This window comes from Hevea brasiliensis, chromosome 12 (assembly GCF_030052815.1).
Source record: "Hevea brasiliensis isolate MT/VB/25A 57/8 chromosome 12, ASM3005281v1, whole genome shotgun sequence".
Taxonomy (NCBI): Eukaryota; Viridiplantae; Streptophyta; class Magnoliopsida; order Malpighiales; family Euphorbiaceae; genus Hevea; species Hevea brasiliensis.
In genome coordinates, this window is record NC_079504.1 from 29,478,208 (window position 1) to 29,492,193 (window position 13,986).

The following is a 13,986-nucleotide window of genomic DNA, read 5'->3' on the forward strand; positions in this document are numbered from 1 at the left end:
AAACATTCAAAATTACAAATATAACCATATATTTTATAGTTTTTCTTTTTAAATTTGGGAGCAAAGTTGTAATTGTATTATTTATAAAACAACTTTTCCTTTAATATTTTTCTCTCTTAATCTAAACAAATAGAAAGAAAATAATTTTTATTTATATTCCTTATTTTCTCTCCTTTATTTTCTTTCCCCTTTAAAAAGTTCCCAAACAGAGTGTTAGAAAACGAGAGAGAGAGAGAGAGAGAGAGAGAGAGAGAGAGAGAGAGAGAGAGAGAGAGAGAGAGAGAGAGAGAGAGAGTGGCATACTCTTAACATAGATGACATAAGTCGTTTCTCAGCTTTTGCATAAAGTGATTAGAGGAAAATTTCGCAAGTATCATTAAGAAGCAGGTAGTTAAGAGTTGGTTAATGAAAAAAATTATCAACTTTCTTTCTTTACAGGAACCAAATTGTACAAGACAGATTCTGCTGGTGTGAGCTTTTTATGGGGAATAATATATACATATATTATAACAAAAATATAATAAATAGAATATTTTTATTAAAATGTCTTCTATTATGTAAAATATTTATATTGTAATAAATATATTTTGTATCTATATTTATTATTTATAAACTTATTAAATATGTGTGGGTATGATAAAATTCATTTAAAATTAAGATGATTAAAATAATTTTGTCTTATCTTTTTTATGATTTATAGTAGATTCTTACTATTAAATATTATATTGATCAAATTAATAAATTTCGTAATTAATATGAAAATATTTTTTTATATAATTTTATAAGAAAATAATCCAATCATATTATTTTTTTAGAATGCTAATCATATTAATTTTAATTATTATTTAAGAAATAAAATTTTTAAACTATTTAGTGACAAATTAGAATTTTGTAAGAAAAATATTAAGAAAAAATATCTTATAAACTATCTTTTATTAACATCACGACCCTATTTTATATTGTATAATTTATTAATTTGTTCAATATAATACATCATATTTAAAATATATATGCTTAAAAATTCTTATATTGTGTAATTTATTAATTTTGTTAATATAATATTCACCCATAAAATTTTATTATAGATTATAATAAATTTATTTTATCCCTTCTAATTTTAAATGTTTCTTATCAAAATAACCATATTAATAAATTTATAAATTATAAATATAACCGCAAAATACATTTACAATACAAATATATGACACTTTTATTCTTAATAATTTAGGATATTACACATATATAGAGCATATCTTAATAAAAATATTTTAGATATAATGTATTTATATATTATATTTTAAATATAATTTTATGATTATTTAAATATGAAATAAAATAATTTAAATATAAAATATGTTAATTATTTAAATATAAAATTTAAATAAAATAATTATTTTATTTATAAAATAAAATTTTAAGAACGTAATTATTTTAAATTAAAAATAAAAATAAAATTTATTTAAATAAGGGACATTTTAATTATTTTTACTATAGTTCATGTTAAATTCACCAAATTTAGATAAAATGATAATTTATTTGACAACACAATAACTAAGTGAATAAATTATTTTAATTTGAAAATAGGAGGATTAAGTTGTGAATTTTGAAAAACTTTAGAGGGTAATTGTAATTTAACAAAAGATAACCTACTTGTACCGCGGGGGTCCATGGCGGTTAGTCGTTGGAGTAGGCTGATAAAAACATTCTCTACAGGTCCTGATTCTCGTCGTAGAGGAAATCTATTAAATTTCTCCATATTAATCCTCATCCTCTTCTCTCGTTACTTAATTTGTTCTCTTTGAAGCAATCAATCGAGTTACTCATCTTCATCTTCTTCTTCGTACTGCTTCACAAAAATGTCTAAGTTGTTCTCTACTCTTTTCTTTGGGGACAACGATGAATTCGAGTCCTTTCTGGGCGACGAACTCGCAGGTTTCATGGGGCAACTAGCAAGTTCCCACGAGTCCTCCCCTGCTCTACGTTTACCATTACTGGTTTTGATGGGCGACGAAGATGATGCTTTGACGATGGCGGAGTTAGCAACTAATGAAGATGACACAAAGAAACAGCCTGCGAGTGCCGAGTTCGTTGAAAAGCTTGAGAAGGTCAAAATCAAAGAATCGGGTTTGGTGTGTCCAATTTGCTTGGACCAATTGTTGATAGGGTCGGAAGGTAGGCGGTTGCCATGCTCGCATCTCTACCATAGCAACCGCATCACGGAGTGGCTGAAAAAAAGCAAGACATACCCTCTTTGTCGAGCGTGTTGATCGATCGTTGGAAAGATTAATTTGATAGTAATGGTTACTTGTAATTGATTATTTTATCATAATGATCTTTATTAGGCCTTGTAGCAGAGATGCAAAGATTAATTATTTCAAATATTTTATTAGTGATCACTATCATAATTGATGATATGGTAAGCAAAATTTGGAAATACTTCATTTGTTCTTATTATATCGCAGCAGAGACAATTTCTTCATGAATTAATTTTGCAGTTAACTAGTGTGGATGCATGTTAATGTCTCAGTTTTTCTTGTATTTGTTTTTGTTTTGATTACGATGTACGCTCATGCACATCCCTCAATCATGTGCAGATCATCTTGTTGCAAATTTGGGTATATCTGACTGCATGTATGTTTTTGTTGCTGCGAATTCGAATTCTAATATGAATTTCTGATGCTAAAAACTCAGCTTTCCACATTCAACTGCAAATTTTAAATCTTCTCGCTTCTTGGTTTTCCTTGGACGGTTGTGATAGCTGCTTTTATCTAGGTTACTGGCAAATTCAAGGCAGACCTACCAATTTGGATGCCAATGAATATTACCAAGGCTATTGACAACAGGTCGGCATTCTAGTTTTGAAATAGAATAGGGGTGCCTTGCTGGTCTCCTTGCAATTGATGTGTCGTCTGATTTGCATACCTGTTGAACTGGCTGCCAGGCATGCATGCTCTAGTAATTTCTGTTTCTTCCTGGCCCAGTTTAACCCATCACATACTGCTGATTTCTTGCACGATTTGTCTTTGCATCTCCACATTGGCATTCCCATGTTCTGTTCGTAGGTTTTACTGTAGATAATGCATTGGGTATATCCGTATCTTACAATGTAGTGAACAGTGGACAAGTTACTTTGCCAAGGGACTGATTGATAATTTGGGCTTGGATATTTGTTTCGATAAGATCCGAGCATTATGTAGTCTAGAAGGAGTAGAAAGCTGATATTACATTCCAAGTGTCAATGCCAATGTTTATTCAGCCAGCTTTTGTATAGTACAACCATCAATCAAATTTTTATGTTCTTGTGTTAAACAAATCCTCTCATAGGCACAAAGGTCATAGCATTGTGGAAAATGATGTTGTCATATATTGGCCAAATTCTATTTGATGGACCTTCTTCTTCTTCTTCTTCTTCTTCTTTGAGTAGGTTGTTGCAGTGTTGAAAGTGGAATCTACGCTAATAATGAACATAATTGTTTCGTAGGAGTTCCCCCAAATAGTCTCTTGTTCCCACAAATAGTGTCTCACTCTTTAATGCTTTCTGAAGTAAATTATTATGATTGTTTCTATAGATATGTTCCTGTGCTTGGAGAAACTGAATATCATCCCACCCAACAATTCTATTCAGTCAGCAAAGAGGAACTACTTGATGCACTTGGCACAGCTGTTGAGGATGGCAATGTAAATGATGACACACGATTAAATTATTTGAAAAAAAAAAATGGTAAGATTTAACTTACAACCTTTAAACACGAAAGATTTAATTTAGAATCTAAAGAAAATAAAATAAATTGAGCACAACTTTATTGAAAGAAATCTGATTATCAAAAGTCATATAAGATTTAACTGATCATATAAGCCATTCTGACAAGCTATTACACAGCCAGGCCGTGTAGTTGCTTCAATTCAAACCTGGCTTATCGCTTGATATTTTTTTTTAATAAACGAATATTTGAAATTTATACTAGGGCTGTAACTGGACTAGATAGTGAACTAATCATTTATGATATTATTGTCCATTTTCATCTCTAATCCTCCTCCATCCGTATGAACCTTTCTTTAATCCAAGAATCTCCATACTCAATACCAAAGAATAAGAGAGGAAGAGAGAGAATGGTTTGGAAATCCATCACAAACAGGATTGCATTCATAATTAATTATTAACAAGTTTCCGCAGGGCCACAAGGCCTATTGTATAAACATGGCTGCTGTATTTCTAAACCATAACATTTGGATCCCTCAGAACAACACAAAGAACTTATTGCTTAAAGCACAATCAGGTTTCCAGCCAGACATTTAATCCTTTACTCCGCAGGGATGTGTATGATGGCTGCTGGCAACTTGCCCTTGTCGAGGGAAAGAGAAGACAAGGGAGAGAGGGTCACACCGATGGAGGGTTAAGCCACTGCAACTCCAGCAATGCGAGGTCGCGTTTCTGCTGTACCACTTTCTGGTATCAATTCCAGCATGACTTTTCTTTTTGTCCCTGTCTTGGGTACAGGTGCTGAAGGCTTAACATAGCTTCTCAACTTCTGCAGGTCTTTATGTTGAAGTGGTTTCCGTAGGAAATCTTCAGCACCATTTGCAAGACACCTGTGGAGCACATAACAATCAAGTACAATATGTGAGGGCCATGTGAACCTACCATTCTATGATGCAACTTGATATTATGTAATCCACTATTTGATAATGAAAGAAGATGCAGCCCAATTATTGAACAGCCATGAGCTAGGTTGGCAACTTGGCATTTCCCCATGGGTTAAACATAGTATTTCACATAAAGTTATGGTTGTTTTTCCACCAAATATAGGAAAAGATTGCCCTGCAAAGACTGGAAAAGTTCTAAGCACACTCAGATCACTAAGGCTCTGTTTGGGAGAGGAAGAAAAAATGGGGAAAAGGGAAAATGGTATAAGAGCCCACAAATATGTTTCTTATCATGCCATGTGGAGGAAAAATGGGATAAGGCCCACATATTTGTTTCTTATCATGTGGTCCCCACATCCCACTTTCTCTCTCCCTCCATTTTCGTCTCTCCCAAACAGAAACTAAAATAACATTGATGCACAGAAGCCACATCAAAAATAAAAGCTAAATCACACAAAGTCATTTTCTTGGTATATGCAAAAGGCACCATTTTGATGATGCACTGTAGATGCAGAATGCTGACTAACCAAATAAGCATCAATACAATAGCACTTCATGAAAGTTTGTATATGCAGATTAAACCAGATTCATAATAGGAACTTTATAACTAATATCCAAGCTTAAAATGCCAAAGCATATTAAACTCCAATAAGGCTGGTAGCTTTGGTAGCCAAGAGCAAAGTACTCAAATCTCTTCTTCCGCCAAATTTGATTGGCAGCATGGGAATGATTATTCTATTGATTTAGACATCTTGATGTGCCTTAACAATAAGATATTTAATATCAAGATCCATCTTAATATAAATAGCTATTAGTTGAAAAGCGAGTAAATACTGCTTGGTTACAGATGCTGCCATCTTTTCTTTTAATATTAATGATCTATGCCATTCATATTAAAACACTTTTATTAGTTTATTTCAATGAAGCATTAAATTTCAACTCCTTTCCTTTCCTTCTTTCATACCGGCTAGCCAAGAGAGAAATTAGGGACATGTCCTGTTTGTGGAATCCCAAAGTACCATCTTTTAATAACCACGTCCAAACAAAGTTCACTATATTTTGCTTTCCGTTCGTGGGTAGCTAAGATGAGAGAAGCACTTACCAAGCTAAAGAAAGAAATTGCAAATTATCCATCCTTCCATTCAAATCCATGTGTACTAATGGTAAAATCTAATCCACCAAATCAAACTTTGGAGAAAACACCCAAGATTGTGCAAATAATATCCAAAAAGATCAACAACTACAATAATAGACTTGCAGGTAGTTATCTTCATGGTAAACTAATGTGAGAAAAATACCTGCTGATTCTCTGTGGATCATATTCAGATGATATTATCACAACGGGAATGGACTTCACATTGCTATTCCCCTGGGTATAAAGAAAATGGACTCTGTTATAGAAAGTTCAAAAACCACATGGCATCTGATTTCTTTAAATGTAATGAAATTGGTAAACCATTGCTTAAGAAAATGAAATAATTCAAATCATTGTTCAGAAAATTCTGATCTTATTATAGGTTTCCTAGTTCAAATTACTTATGTGCCAAATACCCAACAATCCAGAGCATGGATTTAAATCACAGTCAAAGGTAACAAAAACAGGCATGCAACTGCTGTAACGTAAAGGCAATAGCCTATTACTATTTTTTTTTTCTTGAAAAAATTGTTAAGTTCATGAAATGAATAGATATTTAAAGATATAATTTAAAAAATGATATACAACTACATAAAAGCATAAATATATCAAATAAAGACATTAAATCCATCATTCTTAAACATAATTAGTATTAATCAATTTAAAATTAAAATAGCTAGGTAGATATCATCAAAGTTCATTCTGTCACCTTTAAGTGATAGGCATTAACGGCCGTAGTAGGTTGTTACCAGCCTGAAATTTAAATGCCCATTACTTATGGGGGTATTGGTAATGGTACCCTAGCCATTCATTATGTAAAGGCCGTTATTCAAAACCATGATCCAGAGGTTAGTTTGATTTACCATCATTTGTATCATCTTTTATATTTGAGCAGGAAGAAATATATAAAAATCAATGTTAGGGATTGGAGGGGATGAGCTGGGGGAGGAGAGGCATGCCCATTTGTTTACCTTCACAGCCATAAGAAGATCATATCCATTCATCTCAGGCATACAATAGTCAGTAAGGATTATGTCAATCTTTTGGTCCTGCAAAATGTGCAACAAAAGATTTGTGATGAATGGTTAGAGGTGACCTTAAAAAAGCTGTTTCAACATAGTTCATCTCCAACCAACTTAAAAATACAAGATGTTAGGCAGGAAGCATGCATCTCAATTCTAAAATTGTATCCATAAGGCAGCATCATTTTATATAAATGTGGCCACACAAAATGGAAAAAGTATTATAGATAGGAACTTGGGTACAGTAGTGATCTATGGACTCAACTATGATGCTAGTGGAAAACAAACATCAATCTACCTGATATGATGTTTTAAACTCCAGCCAGTTGTTTTTTACTTCTTTGTTAGATGTTTACAGCAAGAGGTTCAAGGTCCAATGGTCAAAGTTCATACTGCAACTTGGAAAACAAAAAGAAAAAGGAGCTGTACTGCAGTTTGAATATATAGAAAATCCCTCTAAATGTCAGAACATAAAACCCAATGCACAAACAGGGCAGCATTATAGGGATAATCATTATGAAGATTATAAATGATTAATAATCTGTTGAATATTATATAACTCTGGAGATGAGAACATTTTGACATAAAAAGTTGGGTTTTAATCTTGGAAACTTAGAAAACTTGCCAATGGAACCTAGTGAAGTTTAACGACTCTTTAATTAAAAACAGTATCTTCATGATATCAAGGAACTGTGAGGCATACAGAAGAGTTGCAATACTAGTGCTTTTATGGCAGTCAAATCTCAAGCAAATGATGATTTTTAAGATTCAGATATAAAAGAAGGGGAATTCATGGTTTAGAATTTGAATTAGAGCTGGTTATAATGAGAAAATAAAAAGAAATTGCTGGGATGTTCGGGGCCTGTGAACAGTAGTCCAGTTAATCTAGCAGTTAGCTTTTGGAAGAAAGGAAGAACAAGAGGAAAAGAGAGGACAGAGGAGAATTGCTAAGCAGGCAAGCCTTCCAAATCAAATCAAGCACTCATAATTACAGTTCTATGCCATTCTTTACACCCAATTCCCTCGCTCTAGATTAATAATTACTTAATTAGTACTGCAATGGTAATATCCTCGTTCATTCAATTATCATGCATTGATTCAATAAAAATGTAAAACTGTCTCTATTAATGCAATTAGAAATCATTTATGACATGTCAGAAGCAAGAATCAATTTAGTGTTATCTTGTCAAATAATAGAATGAAAAGAAGAATCAATGTCACTGCACCATATATTTCAAGCATAAATGCAAATATGCTGTATCGTATACAACACTTCCCCCACCACCACTATAAACCACCACCAAAAAAAAGTAGTTTTGTCATTCATAACTGCGTTGTGTGGGCACTCCAATTTCCACACTGTACCTCAGAACAAGCACGATGGGCCATGTAATAGAAGAAACTTGTTACTGTCATTAAGTCCAAAACCCATCATACTAATTTGGCAAATTCAAAGTTGGGATGCATTCTCAATTTCTCATAGATCAAGGCATTTAAGCTTTTGAAATATAAAAATCTTCACTTCATTGATCTAATCATTAACAATTGCTTAAACTTAGCTAAAAACAGAGGTTTTGCTAGTGGTTATTACAGTAATTCATTAGTTGATTGGGATCAATAAATTTAAATTTGCATTTAGATTCAAATGCTGTGGAAACATACAAATTTACCAAACTCTTCTCGGTTTCATATCACATTCTTGCATGAGATACTAAGAAAAGAAAGTAAAAGAAAATCAATCTATAACAAGCAACAGGCAGAAAATTACTTACATTATAACTAGATTTCTCCACTTTGTCCTGACTAAATCCAAGAATCTCCAATGCCTTCTTTCCACTATCAGCACTAGTAACTGCAATTTATTAAAAACCAAACCTTCAATCTATCAACCCAACAAATACCCATTTCGGTTCTCAGATTCAAAAACTGACACACTCAGAACAAAATGGACAAAATCCCACAAAATGCAGAAAAAGAAAAACCTTTAAACGAGGCTTTTTCAAGGAGCTTCCCAACAATTTTCCGGTCAACGAAGCAGTCATCAACAGCCAAGACATGAATGGGAGTGCCATTAGAATCACAAGCACTAGCCTGCTCGTGCTTCTGCTGCTCCTCCTCCTCCTCCATGACTGGCTCAGCCAGCAGCAAGTAAGACCAAAAGAGAGGAGAAAAACTGGGAAGGGCAAGTGGCAGGAAGAGGAAGTGCTCGTGGGATAATAAGGCAGAAGGAGAGAGAGGAAAGAGAATTGCTCGAGGGATAAGGGGAGAGTGGGAAGGTGGGTGGGGTCAGAGGATGACGCTTTAGTGAGGTTAGAGAGTGTGCAGAGAGAAAAAGTTGGGGGGAAAAAGCTTTACTTCTTTAGATTGCAGTGTCGGGAATCTTTTGCTCTGGACCGTCTCTCACCTGATCTTGACATATTCTTGTCCCCATTCTCCTCCGACATTTTATTTTGTTTTATTTTTTTATTTGTTCTTTTTATTCAGAAACTTCTGATTTTTCTTATATGTTCCCATCTTTAAATAAAATAAGGAAAAATGACAAAAAAAAAAAAATCAACTCTTAAAAATTTTATAATTTCATCTTAGAAAAGAGCTAATTAAGAATTATGTAATTACTCTCTATTATCAAATTACTCATTATTAAGGTTAGGCGTATACATATATCAGTTTAGATGGATTTGATATATTTTATCAAATTAAATTTAAAAAATCAATTTTGTTAATATTTAAATTAAAATTAATAAATTAAATTATAAAATCACATATATTTAATTTTTATAATAAACGAGTAATATTTAATTTAGATAATTTTTATTTGTTTTAATATTTATCAATTTTTATAATTTAATTCTAATTAAATTATATATATATATATTTGATTTGAGTTTGATTTTTAATATATCAATCTAAAATTTAAATAAAAAATTCAATTCATAATTATTTTAAAATTATAATTAATATTTAAATATATAAAATTACTAATTTTGATTTAAATTTATTCATATTAATCAGGTTGATTGGTTTGTCTGTTTGTTTGTACAGCCTTAATTAAGATAATGAAATTACCACATCATCATTTCTTAATCCCTTAATTAAGTTAATTAAACCTTAAGTAACGCTAATTAAATGAAATTAGAATATAATAAAAAATAAGATAATTTTTAATCAACTGACAGTTAGTAATTAAGTCAACTAACTCATTAACAATTAATCTAATTTCAATCAACATTAAAACTGAATAAATGCCATTTAAATCCAATGAGTTCCACCGCATGCATTTTGGAGATAATGACTTAAAAATCATCTTATTTTTTATTATATTTTAATTTCATTTAATTAACATTAATTAAAATTTAATTAAATTTATTGGTGTTAAATAAGGTTTACATGACTGTTTTGTTATCTCAATAACGGATAACCTGAAGATAAATTATAATTGCGCAATCCTTAATAATTTAGATATAATATTTTGAATGCTCAGGTTTTTTTTTTCATTATTATTTTTTCAATAAAATAAAATATAAAGATAAAAATTTTCACATATTTAGATAAAATATATGTAATAATTATTTTAATTTATTTTTTAAAAAATATTTAAACCAAAGGCAAATAGATTTAGTAACCCATTTTTCCTTGTTTGGACAAGGAAGGCAAAGAGTGGTTTGGATATTTCTTTCCAAAATGGAGAGAACATAAGGAAAAAAGAAAGAAAAATGTACAGTAATTGATACATTTCATCTGAATATTTTCCACCTATCCATACAAATAGAGAGAAAATATAAAGGGTGAAAAATAATATATATATATATATATATATATATTCCTTTGATTATTTTCCTTCCTCCCCATGATGAATCCCAATAGGGGATAAATTGTTAATAGCTTTTGTTTAGCTTCTAAAAATGTGTAATTATTTTCTACTAATTAAACAGTCACAATAACCATATCTAGATTATCAGACCTTTGAGAGCTCATTGAACTTAGTTCTATGGATCTATTATTGTTAGTAGAGATGGTAACGGGTCGAGTTTTTATAAATACTCGATCTGACCGAACTCTAATAAAGCGAGTTTGGATAATATAATCAGGTTTGAAAAGGATTTGGGTTTGAAATTTAATACTAGTGATGAGTTTAGGTCAGGTTTAACTTTTTACACATTAGTTATCCGTTATCCAAATTTGTTTATATAAATATTTAATTAAATATAATATATATATATATATATTATAATAATATTTATAAATTTTTATATATTTTATTTTATATAAAATAAAATTGAAATATTTTATAAAATTATTAAATTTTTTAAATATAAAGTATTAATAAAAATTATTTTTTATATAGAATATTAATTAAAATATATAAAATTAAACAGATTTGGGTATTATCAGGGAATAATAATCGGGTTTGAAATGAGTTCAGATAATTCAAAATAAATTGTAATTGGATTTGAGACATATTCAGATTTTGAGAATATTAATTGGGTTCGGATTTGAGTTTAAATAAAGTGATTTTCATGGGTATCCTACCCATTATCATCCCTACTTGTTAGACCAATTTCAAAAAATTAGATTCCAATGATATCAATAATTTAAAGAAGTTCAACTTATTTAATTTATAAGTATTTTATAGGTAATTTAATTGAAAGAGTTTTGATGGAAGGGGATATGAATTTTAGAGCGCCCTTAAGCAGATTTCAAAGCGAGATAATTCAAGATGAATTAAAGTAAAAAGAAGGTTACAAAGTCAATCTATCTCAAGGCAACAAATAAAGATTATGTAACACCCCACATTTTTAAATTTATTATTTTGTGAATAAATATTAATATTTTATTTTATTTAAATTTTAGAAAATTATTTGAAATTTTTCGAATTTTAAAAATCGGGTTCGATTTTCCAAAAATATAAAACTTTGATGATTTTTAAAAATTTATTTAAAGACCACGTGGCAAAACTAAAAATATATTTGGACTCTACGAATTTTTCTGAGTTTTCTAAAATTTTTTTCGGAATTTTTGGGTTTCGTTTTTGGTCCAAAGGCAGAGTAAAAATTTAATTTTGGGTACCTTGAATCGAACCGGCCGAATCGGACCGGCCTTTCTTTTTCTTCTTCTCCTTTCCGCAGCGCGCCCGACCTCTCTTCCTCTCTCTCCCGTTTTCTCTCTCCTCCCTCACCCTCACGCAGCGCCGCCGCCACCTAGCCCTCCCCACCTCGTCGGCGTGCCGCCCCAGCCTTCCCCCATCGCCGGCCGCAGCCTGAAACGCCGGGAAAACACGCCCGAAACCGCGCGATGCTCAGCGCGCCATTTCGGCTTCCCGGCTAAAATCCGGCCGATCCGGCCACTGTTTGAGCCGGGTCTTCTGTCAAACACCATCTACACCCTGATAGCATTCCATAGACACCAAGAACACCAAAATTCATTAAGCGGTTTGTCCAATTTTTGTTTGGAAAGTTTTAGCCCATTTCGACTTTTGGGCTAGATTTCTCGCAAACCGTGAACCCCACGAGAAAACCGGGAGTACTAGAGCGCTCCACTCGTCGAGAGCTTCACGGCAATATAAATTTCAAAATTTTTCGACATCGTTTTTCGATGGGTCCCACGAAACTTCATAGTATTTTTTCGAGCATTAAATGAGTTTAGAAAATTTCGTAAAAATTTTATACTAACCTCCATATTGTGGGCTTTGTGTAGGTACTTTCAATTTGTGAAATTCGACGGTTGCCCTAGTCTGTGAATTTCCGGCCAGACAGACAGGCTACTGAAAAAGTCTCGGAATTGAGTTGAGATTTTAGCTACCCTACCGTTGTTAGACGTCCCGAGCGCGTTCCCGAGATCAGAATCGGCATAGGTAAACACGAACCTTACTTTTTCTTAAATTTTTAGTGCTTGAATGGGATTAAAAATCCATAAATATTTGTGGTAGCTCAGAAAATTATGATTCTTTTTGCATTAGCTTAGTAATATTGCTAAGGACCGCGGGGAAAAGTTTTAGAATTTTTAGAGTTTATTTGGGTAGTTTTTGCAAAAAGGATCAATTATAAGGACTAAACTGTAATTTTACATATTGTGATTGACGACTGTTTGGATGGGCCCAGGAGGGGCTGTGTGATATGATTGAGTTGAGGGTGTATGGTTTGTGGATATAGAAGTGCATTTTAAGCCATTTTGCAGGTTGGGTAGGTCCTAGGTATAGGAGAGACTCTGCCGGATTTTCGGCACGACTTAGGACATCTTTGGTCTTTTTCTTAGTTTGTATTGAGTCAAATGTACTAAATAATTTTAATAAAAAATTATCAGGTGAGTTGGGACAGCCTTCTTCCTCCGCCCAACCGCCACAGTGACTGCGGTTAAGTCTGTGAGTAAAATATTAATTTTAATTGTAATTTCGATATTATTATATGTTCAAGCATGCCCATGCATCACTTATATGTATATATCTATGTAGTTAAACTCTAGGCATGTTTTATGTTGCATTCACAACTGTTAAAGTACCATGGATGTTGTTGTGGTAATTTGGAGTAGTGTGCGTGCGTTGGCGTGCGTGTGGTATGGTGTTAGTTATGGATAGGACGAGTAGACACAGCTTGAGATCTTTGCTGGGACCCGGTCCTTCGGGGTAGACACGGCTTGAGTTCTTCGCTAGGACTCCGATTTGGTTTATTAAGTGAAAGTCTGAGCTTGAGTTCTTCGCTGGCACAGTTTGGATTAAGAGGGCTGTATAGGGGATCAGCTCCCATATATGTATTGTTTGACATTATCGGGTGTGTGAGTGCTCCAAATTACCTTTTTGCTGTTATGATGTGAAAATATTGACGATGTTGCATTTCACTCTACAGGGTGCATTAGCTTTAGATAGTTATAGAGATTATGGTTAAAATTGATATTTTACTCTCTGAGTCGAACGCTCACTCCTGTTTATTATTTTTCAGGCTACAGGAGGATTTTTGTTGTGGTTAACCTGTTTTTCTCCTTCGCAGGTTGTCTATTAATGTTTGTGTAATTCTGTTAACTCCTAGAATTTCTGCATGTGTTAGAAATATTCATTTGATTTGGGTCTGTAATATAATTACCATGTTGGACCTGTAAACTTATTATTATATGCGTGTATGTTGGACTGGATGAGAGAGCTGAGCTCCCATTTATTTTTATGACATATGAGTATATGGAGGGTGAGCTGAGCTC

General features: G+C 32.4%; 1 protein-coding gene across 1 annotated transcript; it reads right to left on the reverse strand.

The window, feature by feature from the left end:
- Positions 1–4,111: 4,111 nt before the first annotated feature.
- Positions 4,112–9,042, reverse strand: LOC110649490 (two-component response regulator ORR3). Its single transcript, XM_021804077.2, has 5 exons — positions 8,784–9,042; positions 8,574–8,653; positions 6,751–6,828; positions 5,943–6,013; positions 4,112–4,590 (listed from the first exon to the last, which is right to left on the reverse strand). The coding sequence occupies exons 1-5, from the start codon at positions 8,926–8,928 to the stop codon at positions 4,395–4,397; spliced, it is 570 nt and encodes a 189-aa protein (XP_021659769.2). The 5' UTR covers positions 8,929–9,042; the 3' UTR covers positions 4,112–4,394.
- Positions 9,043–13,986: the final 4,944 nt, after the last annotated feature.